The 18,895-nt window shown below is 49.7% G+C and overlaps 1 protein-coding gene across 2 annotated transcripts in view; it reads right to left on the reverse strand.

Moving 5' to 3' along the window:
- Positions 1-18,702, reverse strand: part of SSH1 (slingshot protein phosphatase 1) — a 32,309-nt gene extending 13,607 nt beyond the window's left edge. The window contains exons 1-7 of one of the 2 annotated variants that reach the window (XM_072983197.2): positions 18,551-18,702; positions 16,538-16,578; positions 3,285-3,388; positions 2,640-2,704; positions 2,012-2,133; positions 1,142-1,210; positions 992-1,057 (exon numbers count right to left, since the gene is read on the reverse strand). In XM_072983197.2, the coding sequence (XP_072839298.2) occupies positions 992-1,057; positions 1,142-1,210; positions 2,012-2,133; positions 2,640-2,704; positions 3,285-3,388; positions 16,538-16,578; positions 18,551-18,619 (536 nt within the window). In that variant the 5' untranslated portion in view covers positions 18,620-18,702. Of the gene's footprint in view, positions 1-991; positions 1,058-1,141; positions 1,211-2,011; positions 2,134-2,639; positions 2,705-3,284; positions 3,389-6,674; positions 16,362-16,537; positions 16,579-18,550 lie in introns of those variants that run through there. The other variant, XM_072983196.2, reaches the window with a different exon arrangement.
- Between the last annotated feature and the right edge of the window lie 193 nt (positions 18,703-18,895).

An 18,895-nucleotide genomic window follows, 5' to 3' on the forward strand; every position in this document is an offset into this window, starting at 1 on the left:
CTGCAAATGTGGGGAGAAAACAGAACATAACGCAAATCTGAGCCCGGCCCATGAGGCTGAGGTTGCGGGAAACGAGGGATGGATGAAAAGGAACAACGCATTCCCCACAGAATATATACGGCCGGACTGTGGAATTTGCTGCCACAGGAGGTCTTGATTGCTACGAACCTTCATGGCTTTTAAAAAAGGCGACAAGGTAAATGTTATGGAACATGGATGGACGACCACTTGGGAGAGATGTCCGACGCCTCTAAGATCAGACAGTTTGACCCTCTCTATACGACAGCAAGGGAATGTGAGCCACCGGGAGCTGTGGCGCCCACGTCCTGCAGGCCAGCTGCCCTCCCTCCAGGGCCACTGACTGGCCACCGTAGGTGAGGAGGCTACACTGGAGGGAAGCCTTCGGTCTGATCCACCACCGGCTCCTCTTAGGTGGTGAGAAGAACGGGCCGGGGGCACCCCAGAAGCAGCTCTTTTATTGAGACGCAACAACAACCAGGGAGAAGCTGCTGATGCTGCAAGCGGCCCTCTCTGCCCATCGGCCAGACGCCTCTTGGTGGGATACTGCGGATAGCATCCGGGCTGTTCCCTGCATGCCAGTGTCATTAACCGGATAGCTGTGATTATCACTCAATACTAAGCGTGAAAAAGGCTCCCAAGCCCTCACGAGTCACTTCCCCTTTTATCCCCTCCAGCAGTTCTGTGATGAGCGGGAACCAAGCTGGGATGCAAGGCTTATACATAAGCTTTAGTGGAATAAGGAGAAAGAGAGCCTCCTGTCACGGAGCACATACTCTGCATGGAGAAGGCCCCAGGTTCAAATCCCCAACATTTTAAGGTGCTGCTGGAAAGACCCTTCTTTACCTTGGAGAAACTGGATTGTTGGTTGGGGGAACTTGGAACGGTCGTGAAATGCCACTGTCTAGCGTGAAGTGAGGTGAGATATACCTTTTTAGAAAGGGGAGGTTAGTACAGTAGTAAAATCACTTACCACATCGCCTGCACCGAAACAGGTTTGAAAACATGCATCTTCCCGGCAGTGCTGACGCTAAACCCACTGGCAAAGAGAGAAATAATAATGGTAATAAAAAATTGGTGAGGGTTGGTGTCCCTCTGCTACCCACATCCTCTCATGTCTTACCCGTCGCCGTCCAGATGGATCTTTGTATCGCTCCAGAGGCGCAGAACCATCCCAATGGTGCAGCTTTTGCTGTTAAGAAGGAGAAACGGGAAAGGTTAACACCACGTGTGGACTTCAAGAGAGCCACGGAGGGGGTTTTTGTTAATTCCCTTCTTTCATTTTTGTCTTGCCATCTGTCATGGATTTATGGGCCTCTGTGCCACCAATTCACTCTGTGAGGCAGGCCTGGGCAGGTCAGAGTGACTGGCCCCAGGTCACCCTTGGGGTCATGAAGGCTGGCCAGAGCTCCTCAAGGCTGTCTAGCATCTTTCCCACGGGGGTTTTGATTTGATCTGTGGGCTCGTCTTCCACAAGGAAGCCTCACAGGCACAGAGTTCTGCTGAAATAAGCACCTGTTTGCTACATCGCCTGAAACATGAATATATGCATTTCATATCCTCCATCAATTCAGGGTCAAAGTAGACATTAAGGGGATGTTTATTCTTTGACGATGAGTCCTTTCTCCTTCACTACAATGAGGTTTCTTCAGACAGACACTCCTGGGCTTCCCAAGTTGCAACCAAATTCTGCATTTACCTCCCAAACACGAAACAAAGCCTGCTCGATGCAGGATACGCCACTGAAGAGAACGAGGCACTATAGCAAACAGACATTCCCCATCACACAAGGCAGGGAATATGGCTTCTAGAAATGTTCCAAACCCTATGGTCTCGTTTGTTCCTGAGAGGTCACTCACTCCTGAAGCCTGCAGGCAGAATACCACACGCAGGGACCAGCTCCTCCTGCAGCTCTGCTCCAAAAAAACTGTTGATCCTTCCAGGAAAAAAAGGCAGACCTGACGGGATCTATTTCCAGGTATTCAGGGCTTACCTCTCCTTGCTGGAAAAATCCACCCCAAGCAGGATGTTCTCCTCCGTGTCTTGGCGCCCGTTGCTATAGACAACGACCATGTACCTCACTCGGTCTGCCCAAGCACTTTCTAAACGAACAGCCTAAAAAGAGACCAAGACAGTTCTCAGCGTCCACGTCCTTCCCTCCCGTGTTTAGTCCACACTCTTTTCTGTCACGTCCAAGGCACGGAGGGTCCGTTCATCCCTCTCTTAAGTTCGGAGTCAGCTGACCCAGGTTCTGTTTCTGGCGAGACAAACTCCGGGTGGCTTCAGCTGGCGTGTAGGCCAGGCAAGGGGCTGAAACTTTGGCCCTGCCCTGTCTCCTCATTCACAGGGAAGCGAGGTAGGTCTACACCCTTCTCAGCAAAGGATGATGGGTCATAGTCTTCCTGACAACCTCTTGAGATATAATGCGTGGGTGTCTCTCGCAAGCTCACAAAGGACGTGAGGTTTCGCTGGGAGGTGCCTCTGGGAGCAGGGAAGGCCATGAACTTTGCTCCGTCCTGGAGATGCCATGTAAAGCAGGCTATCCATTACAAGAGGGGCACAGTTCTGTGGCCAGTTTGCGGTCTTAATCCCAGAGCCAAGAAGGAGGCGACTCCTCTTACCAGCTTGATCCTGTCCTCACAGCGAAGGAGGTTGATCATCACCTGGAGGTGCTGGGGCAAATCACCTGCAGATCCACAAGGGGGAAAGCCGTCAGGGAAGGGGAATGGCCTTCCAAGTTGCACCTGGTTTTGTTGAGAGCCTGCTCCAGTGCCTCAACTAGAAAATACAGCCCTCCAAAACTCATGGAAGCTTGCCTGCCTTCTGCTCTAGATGGACTTAAGCTACATTGAAAGCGACCCCGTCAGCATCACGTCGGTGTGTTTGGGGTTGAAAGCCAGAGAAGGTGCTGCCATTTTCCAGCAGAGGGCAAAGGCTGGCCCGCCACAGCTCTGAGACCTCATGACTGGAAGGTGGGCACTCAGCCAGATGACCTTCCCTCTGCGGGACGGAGCCTGGGCCCGTGGAAGTGCTGACTGCTGGAGATATATGATGCTCGGCTGCCAACCACACAATACCATGTGGTGTCTTGTCCTAGAGACTCTTCCCCACAATAACCCAACACTTCTTCTGCGGCTTTTGTGAGGAGGGAGGGGGTCCGCCTCAAGACTCAACCCACAAGCCCTCCCTTAAAAGTCACTTTCGGTACTCGAGTTGTTCACCCCCTCGGGCCACGGAAACGCCGCCGTCCCACGACCACCCTTTACCTGCATGTTTGTGAGGGTGGGGAAGACTCCGTGGGCCTTGTGGGCTGCTCCCTTGCTGGAGGAATAAAGCGGCACCTTTCACCATAAAAAAGCTTTCGCTCAAGCTGCAACACAAAACAGAGACGCCAGAGATGCCAGGTTAACCAGGGCTTTGTTGAACTCCTACGAAGGACCATCCCCTCCGTCCAAACTGGCCAGAGAGGCAACTCCAAAATCCTGCCGGACCGCAGGGGAGCAGCATGCTGGCTGGAGTGCAGAAACTAGAACTCAAAAACTCCATCCTGAAACTCCACAAGTAACCGTGGGCTGGTCCCTCTCTTGGTTCAACCCGACCTCAGCCTAAGGGCAAAAGAGGGGAGGGGGAGAATCCTGCGCACACCGCCTTGATTTCTTCAGAGGAAAGATGGGGATGCAAAGGCAATACACAAATACATTCGTAAATAAAAGCTGGCAATGACACTGATGTCTATATATTCCTCAGTAAAGACACCACTGCCCCAGAACTTTGGCACAACACTTCTATTTATGTCTAGTTCTGTTCTGTTCTGAAACCTTTATTGGCATTCACAAACTACAACAGTACAAGCAAAGTGGGAAAGGTAGAATTACACAAATTAGGAACGAGAAGCAGGGGACAATTTCAAAATTGCAGATAAGAAACCTGCAACAGCAGCAGTCAAAGAATTACATTCGTCGCTCATAAAAATAGAAAGAATTGACTCAGGAGAGTTAGAGAAATAAGAAATCCAAGTTTACGCCCAGTTTTGGAGGGACGGCAGAGGGGCTCAAAACCAGGTCTGCTCCCATTATTATATCTCTTCCGCTCACAATGGAAGCGACGGGCAATTTATCTCACATACTCGTTCCCTAGCCCAAAGGCTAAGAAACAAGTAACAGCAAATTGGAAGTCAAGTAAGTGCTGTAAATATTTTGATTTCTCTAAGCCCCGGCTCGCTCTTTCCTTCAAGGAAAAGTGGGTGTGCCATGACTTCAACATTTCTGGAAACCTGAGGACATCATTACTGTGACCAAAGGATTGTGGCTTATGTTTTCCAAAACACTGGAAGCCTTGTTATCCTCCGAGGAAGGAGCAGCGAGGTCTTAAGCTTTAAACAAATGACTCAGAGCTGTCCTAATGGGCAGATAAAGCGTCCTCGCCTTTAAATCTAAAAGTCTCAGGTCTCCAGGAGGCCTCCTCTGTCGTTTTCCAACTCCCGTTACTTGTTTGGCTGCTTCAGCAGCTTTTGAAACAGATTTTTAATAAGAGACGGCGTGATCCCTAAAAGGCAATTACACAAGACTCGGTTAAAGACCCACCACCTCAGAGCGGTTGTGCGCAAGACGTTTAAAGGCATGTGTGTGAACCGAACTGCCCTGATAATGCAAGAGGAAGGGGCTATAGAAAAACTTTCTCATTAACAAATGATAACTACATGTGTCTTTCTTAGCATGTGAAGTCCCAGGTCTGTTTAAACAGTACTGGGGTGGGTGGGTACTCCACCATAACTCAAATACATATTGTCCGCCATCATAAGAACACTAAAACAATGTCTAATCCTGAGGCAGAGCCTGGTTGGTCTAGGCCAGGGTGGTCCACGCTGACTGGCAGCTGTGGATCTTCAGGATGTCAGGATTCTTTTCCAGCCTACTGTACTTGGAAATGCTTCTGGGGATGAAGCTGTGGCTTTTTACATCCAAAACGGCCGGTCTACCGCCTGTGAGACCAACCAACCATTGCTCTGGGAGGTCAACTACTATTTTACATGGAGAGGACCCAGGCAAAATGCTGGAGGTGTATACAAACACTGAAACACTTCATATTTAGCAAAAGGCCCCACTTTGGAAGTGATGGGAGAAAAGGGACTGCCAAATCTTACTGAATGCACAAGATGTGCATGGGCTCCCATAAAAAGGGGGCTTCTATTTCCACCACCACCCCACATGCCCTTCTTGAGGCCTTGCAGTGATCAGCAATAAGCAGGTTTTACTGGACAATTAAATTAATCAAAAGACAGGCTGTTACTCGGCTAAACCTTTTAAAATAGTTAACAGATCTGGGAATAATGGGCCCAACATAAACTCATTAATGACCTCACACTGACCTAATGGAAAAAATCATCGGATAATCCACAGCGAGGCAACGCTGATGCACTATCCTACAGGGGCCTCAACGTTCAGAATGTCCGAAATCAAAGATACGGAGCAATGAAGGTTTTTCCCATTAGCCACAAAACCCGACAGGCAATCTTTCTCACTGTTTCCTGCCGTTCTCAGAGCAGCCGAGCACACAATTCCTGTTTATGATAAAGAGGAGGGAAAACTGCCAACTGCCCCCAAAACCCAAATGTGGCTTTATAAAGCATCAGTGAGATCATCCGCCAGCCGGGCCCATGAAAGGAACATCCACAGACAACAGCTTAAGTTGGTGGCCGTGTATTCACCATGCAGGACAAAGACGGCCCAAGTTCTTTCAAAGAGCTTGCTGAAGGCATATCATCATCATCATCATCATCATATTTGACATGCCCTTTCTAGACGTCAAGGGCAATCTTTGAAACGTAGCCCCTTCCATGACTTATCTGCCGCCACAGACCCAACGAGACGCCATTCCCGGTTCTGCTCTGAGGACGCCATGCACCTCTCACCAAATTCCAAGGGGATGCCTACATCAGCAACCTCCTCCAGACATACTCTCCCCTCCAGCCAGGCTCACCGCGTGTGAGGGTTTCTCCTTGGTTCTCACTCAAAGGTAACCCTTAAAAAGACGGCAGAGAATCTTGCGGCACCTTGAAGGCTAGTGAAACCCTTCTTTGGCATTAAGCTCCCATGGATGGCGGAGGCAACGTCTTCACATGCCCTTGATGTCTGCAGTTCACAAAAGCTTCCACTACGTAAGGCCGAGGCACGGCGTGACCCTGCGTCACTTTTGCGGCATCAGGCTAACGTAGCTTCCCTCTGGCAAATTTTCACCAATACACAGGAAAAACGAATGATTCAAACCAGTTTTGTTTCTATACCATTTGTCTAAAATCCAAGTTTAGTCTTAGAACGGCAGAGCTGGGATCCTGTAGATCATCCAGTCCAGCCCCTGTCAAGGAGGCCCAGTTTGGGGAGGGGGGGAATCGAACTCCCAACCTCTGGCTCCAAAGCTAGGTATCTAAACTACAGAGCTGTCCAGCCATTCTTAGTTGCTGGAATGTTAGATACAAATAATTTTTTAAAAAAACCAAATATGTGCACACAGGCACAAGCACAAGAAACAGCTGGCTATCATCAGGTGATGTTCAACAGTACCAAGATCATGCAGCAAGCATAGTCTTTTTTAAAAGGGACGGGTAGGTGGGTCAGGGGTGGGTGGGTAATGCAAAGAAAAGCGCACTCCATACGTACTACTTCGAACGGGATTTCTTGGAACAGCAGAAGCATCTTGCCGGCCCCAAAGACAGGCAGAAGTCAGCAAAACCAGAAAAGTTCATAACCAAATGGTTCAAGTCACATCCTTTTGCTTCCCGACAAGGAATTTTCTGGCAGGGCAAAAAGCAGAGGAGCAAAGACCAGCTAAGTATTCGGCAAAGGAAGGGGGAAAAAAAATCTCCAAGTCTGGTAGATGCTACCCAGGAACTGACAAGTTCTATACGGAACACTGCACTCCCCCCCCCGCCCCGCTGCACCCCCCCAACCCCATATCCTGGCTCGAAAACCACTTGCCCTAACATATCCTGATGAAAGAAGGCCTTTCAAAAGAAAGGGGGGTGGGGGCGGGGAGAGAAACCAGCTGAATCTCAGCAAGTCATTCCCCTCCTACGGGCTTTTCTTCTCCTCCCTTCTGCACGGTCTGCAAAACAACAGCGATGTCTTGCATTATCAGAAGAAAAGTACAGTCCGACAGCTGGGTTTCAAATAAAACACCAAATTCACGGGGACCTCTCTAGATTAAAAAGTGTCAAGCTGATGGATGAGTGATTGGAATTTCTTCCTGCTAACACAAGAGAGAGAGAGAGAGAGAGAGAGAGAGAGAGAGAGAGAAATAGTCTCAAGGAAATCTGTGTTCTGTTTGATTTCCCTTCTTACACTTCTCTGCTAGGCAGAACTTCAAGGGCACAAGTGCACTCCTTTTTACACCAGCAGCTGGATTATTCCATGGAAAATACTAGCCTCGCTGCTGTTTCTCGTTGGATTGTCCTGGGCTGCTGACAAGACCAGAGAAGGCGACCCAGGCTGTGGCCCTTTAGATGACAACTTCAAGAGACAAGCCTTGTCTCGGGTGGCAAAAGGCTGGGGCAGGCAGAGGTGGCAAAACGCTTTGTGCATCTCCCACTTGGCCCCTCTCCCGTGCAGTTGGACAAGGACTCTCATCGCCACTGCCTGATTCAAGTGGCAGTCCGGCCAGCTTCCGTTCATGGGTCAAAGAGTAAAGGCACAATAAAATTCATAGCCCTCCATTCACAAGTTTCGGGATGTGGTGGCGTTGCGGGTTAAACCGCAGAAGCCTCTGTGCTGCAAAGTCAGAAGATCTGCAGTCGTAAGATCGAATCCACGCGACAGAGTGGGCCCCATCGCTTGTCCCAGCTCCCGCCAACCTAGCGGTTCGAAAGCATGCAAAATGCAAAAATGAGAGTAGATAAATAGATTCCACCTCGGTGGGAAGATAAACGGTGTTCCGTGTCTAGTCACACTGGCCACGTGACCACGGAGGATTGTCTGTGGACAAAACACTAGCTCTATGGGTTGGAAACGGAGATGAGCACCGCCGCCTAGAGTCGGACACGACTGGACAAATTGTCAAGGGGAACCTTTACCTTTTTGGACAAGAGATGCTTCCAACGGAAATTTCTGCAGGCTCTTTTGACTGTGCCCCTGAAATGACTTTAAAGTATCCGCAGTCCAAAAGGCAGAGGGTATTTTAATATTAAATGTCATTCTGAAGCCTTCTGAGACATGTCTCTCCCACATGTAGGCTCTGGGGGACGTGCAAAAATAAACAAACAAACAAACAAAAACCCACCTCGCTTTTCCACTTCTCTGGTGAGAAGCCACCAACCCAAGACAGAAGCCAGGAGCTCCTTAACTGTCGGAGGCAGGAAGTGTGGGAAGCCCTATCTAACTGGAAGGCCAGGAGGAAATGAGCACACCGGAATGGAATCGCCAGAACTCAAGATTTGGCGACAGCACTTTTTAGCCGGCTCTCTGGGATTGCAAGAACTTTTCGGCAAGTTTCCTGTTGATTCTGTGCTTCGTTCGGAGAGGCCGGCCCGGTCCATCGAGCGAGATAGGGTGAACTAATCATCACTGGATCCATCCTGCAGATTTTGAAACCTTGGGAGGGCTGCGGGGAAAGGCAGGCATGTGGAGTTCACGCTTCTTCAGGGCAGGCTCCAAGGCCAAAACCAGTCCTCATCTTAGAGGCATCCCAGGGGCCTGCTGGGACTCTCTCTCACGGAGGGGCTATAAGGAACTTCCTGAAAAAGACAGTCCAGAGCTTGACTCCCACTGCCCACAATCCTTCTTATCACAGCATTTGTTTCCCAGAGGGCATGTCTTTTCAAAGGGGTATTAATGGAAGGAAGGCCGAAGCTGCCCAAGAGGACTCATCCACCAAGCACAGGAGTGTCCAATTCAGTTTAGTTTCTGATTTTAAAGTGGTGTTGATCCACAGGAGCCAAACAAAATGCGAAACTCATGGGCAGGCCCTACCTTTAAGGCAGTGGTTCCCAACCACGGGCCTCCAGATGTTCTTGGGCTGCAACTCCCAGAAGCCTTCACCTGCACCTCTACTGGCCAGGATTTTTGGGAGTTGAAGTCCAAGAACATCTGGAGGCCCAAGGTTAGGAACCACTGCTTTAGGAGGATCATATATCAATTCACAAACTAGGCCCGCTTTAGAGTTCTCAGCGATTCTCCATCTGGCCTTTCCTCATTTTTTCTTTTAATCGACAGCCTGATGAAGAGTTTTGCACAACTCAAAACCATGCCTCGGTGGCACGTTGGCCATCGATCCAGAGAAAGGCACTGCTGACACCCTACACCTTGTCCATTTAATTCTTCAGTGAATTCTTCCAACGTTCTCTTTGCTGATGTTTCCGACAGGCTCTGAAACCCACACCCGGTCTTGTCTTGGGTGAAGCAAGAAGTAAATGCTCACCAATTTGCTTGTTTTGACTTCAATGCAAGTAAAGGTTTGGGAATCCAGGCCACAAAGCCTGTTGCTCGCATCGGGTGGCCCCTCCTGGAAAGAAAATGATGCATTCTGTGTACCTTTTCCCTCCTCTCGCAGAGTTACCCTTACATTACTGACTAAGCTCCAATTTGTGCTGGGTTTTGCACTTGGAATGAAGAATACACCATGGAAAAGCCTCAAACATTAACTAGACATTAATTACAGTGAAAAGGGGTATAATTTTACTCCTTCTGAGCATTCCAAGCATGTGTCATGCCAAAGGCAGGCTGTTCCAAGGAAGAATTCCCCCTGTACCCTCTCCAAAAGGCAAAAGAACGCTGAGATGTACAGTTCCTATGAGAAAAAGTTCTGCCTACCGCCCTCCGTTTCCCAGGGCTTTACTGTGAAAGGGTTTTTCAGGAGATTGCAGGTTTTGAGATACAAAAACACGGCGGGTAATTTATTGCTGAACCTCTGTGGGAAGATCCAGCAGTCTGCTGTCGCTTTGGGCACGGTGGAAACAAAAAGGGCAGACAAGGTGTGTTGATAATTCTGATTAAGAGAGAGCCGTTTGAGCAGGTAGCCCACCATCAAGACCCAGTGTTTTATAGGCCAAGCCAGTTTCAGCTCAAAGGGCAACCCTGGCTGGCAAGCCTGGCTCGAAAACGTCTGTGCGGTTGCGCCTCTGACAGAAGTATCCTCTGAGTGGGTATTGTTTGGCCAAGAAGGCGTAGGCTGTCTGTTCAGGCCCAAGAATTCCAAGCCCCATTTCCAGAGACTGCAGGCCATTCAAACTGCCAGATGCTAAAGCTCTTTCAGGACAAGAGAGGAAAGGGGGATGGGGCAGGGAAGAGAGAGGAAGCCCATTCGGGAGCCCACAAAGACAGATTTCCCAGCAGGAACAAACGGTGAGCAATACATGCCAAGGAAGGCTGTCGTGGCGAGAACCTGGGGATTCGCTTCCTCACGATTACAAATCGGGCACATTTGTATGGCGAGGGGGAAGAGAATCTCTTCCAAAAGAAGTGACTTTCAGAAAAGCAGGGCAAGGCTCTGCTGGGCTACGGCGGCAGGGTGGTGGCGATGGAAGAGGAGGAAGAGCAGGAGGAGGGCACCATCTTTCACCTCCCATCCGGAAGCAGGCTAAGTACAGGCACCAAGGAAAGGTTTTCAAGGGTGCCCATTTGGTATGCAAGCCAGCGCTCACCGACCCAAGAAGCGTGGGCACCCTCTCCACAGAGGCCTTCTTAGGAAAGGCCCTCCATGGAAACAAAGGGAGCAGGCAAGACTGGGGAGCACGCCTCGGCTCGTAGAATTAAATATGATTAAGAACCAGGCATAGACAAGGATTTCGGAGACTTCGACCCGCCCCGAGCAGAGGTAAGGAACCAGCTCAAAGTGCTGGCCTTGGTCAAGAAGGCCCGAGCAGCTGAGTGACAGGACTTCTGTACTGCCAGATTCTGGTGAGGGATGGTCCCTCACCTCATGCTGCTTTGCTGAGATGTTAACTTCTGTGGATATCCAGTCCAAAGAGCTAGATCCTTATTCAGCCACCAAGACTGTGGTATCACTCCCAGGGTTAACCTGCTTTGCTTTTCCAAAATGAAGACTTGTTTATTGACTCTGAGTTGTTCTTAGGCTGCTGCGCGCAAAAGAGATCCTTTCGGAACAACCCAGCCACTCCCCCCCCCCATTGATTGTCCTCTCGGGTCATTCACGGGCTACCACCCTGTAATCGCTGTCCTATTAACTGTCCTATCGATTACATGATCCATTCACAACGAGATGAAAAGAAAGGGCAGGCAGGAATCCACTAGAGATATAAACACACCAGCTACATACAGGAGACCACTGTTATCATCACCAACGGTTTTTAAAAGAAAGATAACTACCGGTCTTTGAAGACTAAGGCTTTGTCCTACTTTGGTCACATCACCAGAAGGCAGGATTCCCAGGAAAAAGACCATCGTGCCGGGAATGTTAGAAGGCCGCAGGAAAAGAGGAAGGCCAAATACCAGATGGAACGATTCCCTAAATGGAGCCACAGGCTTGAATTTACAAAAGCTGAGCAAGGCTGTTGAGAGCAGGGCATTTTGGAAAGCATTCATTCATGGGGGTTGCCATTGGTCAAGGGTGGTCTGACTACATACAACAACAACAATAACCACCACAACCACCACCACCACAACAAGCATATATTTTGGACAGGAAAGTTAAAGACTAATGTGGGGCTAGGGAGGCAAACAGCTTCTGAGAAAGATCCTGACTGTGCAGCAGAAGAGGCAAAGAAGCCCCATTAAGACACACTATCCTTCCTAAACTCTGGGTTATATTTTTTGACATTCTTACTGAAAAAATTGCATTGTCCGAGATCTCCCCAATTTCATGTTCCCAGTGCTCACAAAATAAGGGCCACTTTCAGCAGCAGCAGCATTAAAATACCTGCTGTTTCTATGACCCGATGTATTTCTGTACCAGCCAACACCAGCAGAATTACAAATAAATCTGAAACAAAACATGTGGCTGGCCAAACATCTTTACAAATCAGCATGATCTCTCTCTTAGAAATTCCTAGCTTAAAGCAGAGCAAAAGTTCCTCAGAGCCCAGTAGAGCTCCTGGATAGTCCAGCAGGACTTCACTCTGTCTTGCGCAAAGGAGAAAATTATACCACTGAGATTTCAGAAAGGCAGAGTGAGCTACCCTGAGGCTTAGCGAGCATCTGCACCAGCTTGATGGTACAGCAGCTTGATGGCCCTTTACCTGCCGTGGCTTCCCGAGCGGAGAATCCTGGGATCTGTAGTTTGGGGAGACATACAGAATGCTCTGTCGGGAGTTCAGCAGAAGGCATGAGACTAAACCTTGCACAGTTCTAGGGACCTTACTAAACTACACGTCCCAGGATCCTATGGGACACTACCATGGCAGTTAAGCAGACTCAAATGGCTATAACTGTGCAATGCAGATACACTCCTACAAGGAAAAACATGCCAGCAAGCTTGGGTAAGCATAGCAGCCCTTCCTACACTCCAAAAGGCTGGGGTGGTCTTCTCATCAGAAAAAGGTGGGAGCCCCTCCTGCCTTTCACTAGTACGTTTCCAACTCTTTATACTATGTATTTCACATAACTTCTGCTTCCTCCCGTGGCTTAGGCTTGCTGGAGTCACACAGCTCAAGACTACAACTACAAAAAGGGAAGGGATGGGGGGGGCTCCAAATTTACAGTACGGTACAGAGAAAGAAAGATGCATCCTTAAGACCACTGACCTTCACGTCAGGGGAGGGGGGGGGATACCAGTGGCACCAAACAAATACTTGTTAGGATTCAAAGCTTCAAAATCTGGATCTGTTTTGAGTACATTGTGGGAATCTGGGTTGCATGCCACGGAGATCGTCAATGGGGTCATGATTATAGGTCAGTGATAATTGCAAGGTTTCGAGTGAATCTCATCAAGGGCCAATGAATGGAAACCCAGAAGTCCGTTGCAGGGGCCGCTGGACAGCTAACCAGCATATGCCTCTCAAGACAATAGCCATGCTGTGCCTGCCGCTCGCCACCCAATGGGCGACGGGTAGTTATTGTCTTGCAGCTGAAGTGAGCAAGGAGAACTGGAGGCAGAAGCTGCTGACTCCATCAGATGTTTAAAAACAGGATGCTGAATCACATCCTGGCAAAGCTGCAGCATCCTGACTTCAGCCGTGCTCCGAGCTACAAGGGGGAGGCCACATGGTGGGCTCGTGAGGCCTCACAATTGTCTCCCAGGCTGGTGTGGCAGCAGCTGAGTTTGCAAGGAAATGCAAACTCCCACTCAGTATTCTAGAGAGCAGTGTAAAAACACACGACAGCTTTTTTGTTTATCCTAGCCTAGCAGACCTGTGGCATAAGGGTACAACTTTACATTTCAACTTGGGGCAATAGTCTCCACTCTGGACATGGGTGAGAATCTTGACACTTTTGGGGCAAAGGGTGCAGGAGGAGCTTGGAACTATATTCGTAGCAAGAGGGAGAGGCAAGAAGTAAAAGCTAAGCTGCTCGGGGAAGGTGGAGAAACAGGAATTGCACAGAAAGAAAGGGAAAAAAAGCTGCTGGACTCCAGACCACCTTTGTCTTCTGCACTTGTTCCTCTTTAAGAGAGGGACGGACAAAGCACAGCCGTCCAGGAGTTGCACTACAGCTCCCATCATCCCTACAACCACACACCCCACAGCTAGCAATGCTGGGAATTGGGAGTCTGAAAGCACCCGGAAGGCTACACTTCCTCCACTCCTTGTTTATAGGAAATGTACCTGATGAGGTGAAGAAAGATCCAACGACCTAGGGAAGGTCTTGTGGACCAAGGTAAATAAAAATGACTGCAATTGTTTGATTATTCGTCTGTTTCCCTACCTAACTAGCCAGACTAAAATTTCAGATCCTGATAAGACACACTGTAGAGTATCTGAATTGCCCCCTTCCTGTCTCCTTTAGGAAAAACCCTTCCTCTCAAGCCACATTTTAGCCACCAGAGGGATAGTCAAAACTTGCTTGCAGAGACCTTGTTCCTGATTTCACAAGAAGGTCATTCAAGGCCCTGCACAGACACCAGCCAAAGCTCTCCGAAGGAGGAAATTGACTAAGAAGGATGTGAAATTCATCTCAGACCAGAAAATAAAACACACACACACACAAAACAAGGACCGAGACTGCCCCCCAATGGACCACAGCAGAAAGACTCTGACACTCTATCCCGCCTCCTTTTAAGCATCTTTGGCTGGAGGGAGAAAGGTGGTGGAATCCTTGAGTGATACGAGGAGGAACGGCTAATAACACTGGCATGGCCACGAATACAGGTACGGCCATTGTGATCCCCTTGTTTTGAAAGGGGACTCTAATTTCACATCAAGCAGTTCCTTCCAAAAGGTCAGCCCTGTTTGTCCCTGGTAGCCAAAGAAGCAGGGTCCTGTTGGGAAGCAGGCCAACCGTTTCTGTTTGTCCTAAGCTTTCATGGACTGCAGCCTGATTCATCAGAGGCATCTGAAGAGAAAGTCTGCCACGGAGGAAAGCTTACGGCAAGCAAAACCCGTCCGTCTTCAAAGTACTACCGTAAGACTTTCTGTGGTTTTTGCTGCATCCCGTAAATACTGCACCCTGTCAAACAGATGGGGTTGCTGCTACTGCTCAGGCGCTGCCACGGCGAAAAGATGACCATCTCCGTCTCTCCGGAGGGAAAGTGCCCTTGCTGGATTGTTCCCCCTTGCAGAAGAAGCTGAGTCACCAGAGAATCCGTGCCCTTCTTCCCACTGGTCCCTCTGCACCGTTCCGAGGCTGCAGCCGGTCAGGGAGGCAGCCGCTTGGACTCCCTCCTGCTATGTGCCCTTTACCCATCAGCTGTCCATCTGGCTGCAGTGGAATAAGAGAAACAGAACTGCTCGCTTTTCCATATCTGGGATCGGAGCTCGAAGAAGGAAGTCTTCATTTTGGGGAGGGGACTGCAATTCTCCACCGGCACAGGGGATTGTAAGATTTACGGGCCCCTGAGAAAGTAACTTTGGCCACTTAACACCTCATCTCTGAAAACTCCCTTCACACAAGACTGTTCCTCCCAGTCATTGTGAGACCAGGAAGTTCTGGCTCCCATGTTTTGCTTGTTTTTCGGCAAACCCAACCCCATGTATTGTAACGGTTTATACTTCCGATTTATGAAAAGCATAAGGCAGCTACCTTTAAAGCCAGAAAATACAATAGGTCAGATGCCACAAAGAATCATCAATACAACATAAAATGGCTAGCAGCAGAGGTAGAAAGGTCTCAGAAAATCTTGGGGGAAATAATATGAGATAAACGGTGGTGAGGCAAACTCCTACGGGGAACACATTCCAGTGCTATGCCGCCATCAACAACGGAGCCACTGGCCAAATGGGCTCGAAGGTTCTAGGAGCTGTAGTCCAAAAATACTCTGGCCAGAATTCATTCCAGATGCCCGTCCTTCTGCTCTTGCTTTTTTACCAAGATAGAAACAATGGGGCTAAATTTGAAGGAGCCCAAACCAGGACGAAGCAGGAAGGCTACACTGCCCACTTCCCTTCAAAATTTAGTTCCAGCTGCAGCAATGAATATTTAGGTTCTGGGCTTAGAAAGGCCCTTCCCAGGTCTGAGTTCAGGTACAGCCATGGACAAACCTGGCCTTGATCCGGTACACCCTGCCCATGTGTGTGTACAGTAGTCTTGTCAGCAATACTGAACAAACTCCAAGGTAAGAATCGAGATCACTTGAGATCCACACAGCTATAGAATAAGTGCTATGAAGTGAAAGCCCATCACCAGCAATTCTTAACAAGTCTCAGATGTTGCAGGTAAAACACACCTACGGTCAGACCTAGTTCCCCATTCAGTCAGAGGACACTGGTCCACAGTCATGCTGTCAAAACACGCCAAGGCAGTTTGGGAGTGCACTGGGCCAGCTGGCTGTTACTTTTACCACCGGTTTGCAGCTGGTCCATGCATCATTTGTCTTCTTCCAGGTACAACGGGAGAGAAAGGGGAAAGGATACACAGGACAAGAGCTACCCCCCCCCCCAGGAGAGATGGAGAAGAGTGCAATGATTTCAAGGGGAGAGGGAACCTTACCTGCCAGGAACAAGTCCTGTTCTATCTGCTTTGGTGGAAGAGAAACCCCTCTGTCCTTCATGGAATTTATTCATACCATGCAGAGATTTTTTTTAAACTTGATTCAGATGGAAGAACTAGCAACCATCAACGGATCCGTATGACCCTGGTGTAGCTGTGTGCACAACCGCAAAACTATCTTAACAATATTCCACTTAGCAGGAATTCCTACCCCCTGGCAGAGAGAGGAACGCTGGTTTCTTGAAGGTGTGTGTGTGAGGAATAAAGCTCCCAGGAGCTGAGAGACACTTTGGCCAGCAACCGTGCTACCTGCTGGACTCTGCCATCCCCAAAAGCCAGTTATTCCCCATCCCTGCCCCCTTGTGACTACGCAAACCCTTCAGCACCTGTGCTGAATCGAAGCCTTATACAGTAAGATTTCCACAAACAAGATCTGGAGGAAAATGCCAGAAGCAATTTCTAAAGCAGAAGTTTAAACAGTTCATGCTCACCTCAGGTTCAGTTTCCGTTCTTCATCGCTACCGACCTCCAGCTGAAAGCAAAAGGGCAGGAAGCATTAAAGCGGTGAATTCCCAAAACATTCTTCACTTAACAAGATGAAAAAAAGGAAGTAGTGGGTTGATATTTCGTGACAAGCTGGGCAGGTTCTTGGTCTCGCAGGAACTAAAAGCTTTAATCACCAAATTAACAGAGCATCAGAAGGTTCATTGGTATTCAATTCAATTCTCATAGCAGGGCCAGAGGAGAATCTAGGACACTCCTATCTTCGGCTATCTTGGCTTAGGTGTCCCTCCTATAATCGGGAAGCCTTCTGTCTTGGCATTCTCTTGATGACAACTCTGTTTCTTGTCTGTTATCTCATCCACCCTTCAGCATATCAAAAAAGCATTTATACAGAAGTTCTGGTAACATGCCCCTTAATGGTTTATACCTTAATCCAACCTAAAAGCTCAAACAGCAGATGGTTATGCACAGATTTGAACCCAGGTCTTCCGAGTCCTATCCTACACTGTACGTAATACTCTACACCAGCTCTCAGTTATTGCTTTTGGTCTTTTTTCCTTGATATAATGGTGGAAACTTTGCATTTGAAATCTACTCTGGGGGGGGGGGAAAGGTGGCTGCGTGGTGACCTCCCTCCCTCCAGCTTGCACAAAGCCTTCCACAGCAGGAAGCCTAAAGACAGCGAAACACAACAGAACTGTAAGTGGGATCCCAACAAATCCAATACAAGCCTCATATGTCCTAATTCTCAAAGCAATTGAATCCCTATGATAACAGAGAGGATTAATCTCACTTCAGAGTTGCCTACATGGGATCACAATGAATTGTTACACTGTTGAGAAGTGTTTTGTTTTACAGTATTTATCCTGTATGAAGACTATCAACAAGACTTCCTGGATTGTTCCCTGCCTTGCCACAAAGTACAGTATGCTACAAACAAAAGCCGTTACGTGAATAAATACTGGTAGATGCCTAGATTGGGGGGGGGGGGGTGTCTCAGGTCTAGGAAACAGAACCTGTTCGGAAAATGGGGGGAAATGCAGCACATGGACATGCATGGACTTAGGCAGAGCATAAGAACAATGTGTTAAGCCCCAAAGGAAATGTGTGGGTTTATGTGAAGGGATACACATTACAGCAAGGGGGGGGTGCAGGCTTAGAGATGGAAAACAAACACAACAGTGGAGGGTGGGGGCAGGCAAGCAATCTGGTGACCTCCTGATATTCTGGACCAGCAACTCCTATAAACCTCGGCCAGTGTGCCCAAGGGCCAGATTCTGGGATCTGTAACTCAAAAGTATTTGGAAACATGTTAGACTGACTAACTCCGGCAGAGCTTGAGAAATGGATAGCAGGGCACTGGCGAAAGGTTGTAAGGCAGGAGCATATCATCATCATCATCATCTTAGAGCTGCAGAGCTGGGGAGGGATCATTGAGTCCAGCCCTTGTCAAGGAGACACAGCAGGGGACTGAACTCCCAACCTCTGGCTCTATAGCCAGATGCCTCAACCAGGGGCGGGAAGGGGGGGGTCTCCTTCAATGCAGAAAAGACATTGCTAAAAATACTGACTTTGGGGGGGGGGTCTAGCAAAAGAAGGGGGGAGCCTAAGAAGGCAGTTATGGGGACCAGCTATTTGGGGGGGGGGGGTTGTTGGAGAAAGACAGCATGAAAAGCATGCTTATGGTGTCTGCAAAGGGGCCGAGGAGTCAAGCGAAGAGTCCCTGGGGAGGACATGGGGAGTCCATAGAGAGAGGGATGGGAGGGTGGGCATGGATTCCTTCCTTCCTTCCTCCCCCCCCCCCCACTCCAGGGCGGATCCATGGGGTGCAGCCTTAGGGCAAGGAGGAGCCCCCCCCCCGGAATCCCTGAGGCGGCCAGGGCGGGGAGGGGAAGGAGGAGGCCCCACACGAAAGCAGGGCCCGGAGGGACGGAGGAGGAGGGATGGGAGGAGGAGGGAGGGAGGGCCGAGCCGCCTTCGCCTTCCCGGTCCCGGCTCACCTCGCTGGTGCTGGCCGACGAGGAGGCGGCGCTCGGGGTGGGCGAGCGCTGGAGGGTGACCAGCGCCATGGCGGCGGCGGCGGCAAGGGCAAGGGCCGCCCGGCCGGGCCCAGCCTCCTCCTTCCTTCCTTCCTTCCCTCCCTCCTCCTTCTTCCCCGCCGAGCCCTCCGGCCCCGCCGGCGTCCGACCTCGGCTTCCCTCCCGGGCTCTGCCTCCGCCTCCCGGCCCGCCTTCCCCTCCTCCTCCTCCTCCTCCTCCTCCTCGGGCCGCCTTTTTTCCACCTCCCCTCAGAGGTCGTCTTTCCCTCACGAAAGGGGAAAACGCCTCACGGAATGGGGGGTGTGG

This window comes from Pogona vitticeps, chromosome 14 (genome assembly GCF_051106095.1).
Source record: "Pogona vitticeps strain Pit_001003342236 chromosome 14, PviZW2.1, whole genome shotgun sequence".
In the NCBI taxonomy this organism is placed as follows: Eukaryota; Metazoa; Chordata; class Lepidosauria; order Squamata; family Agamidae; genus Pogona; species Pogona vitticeps.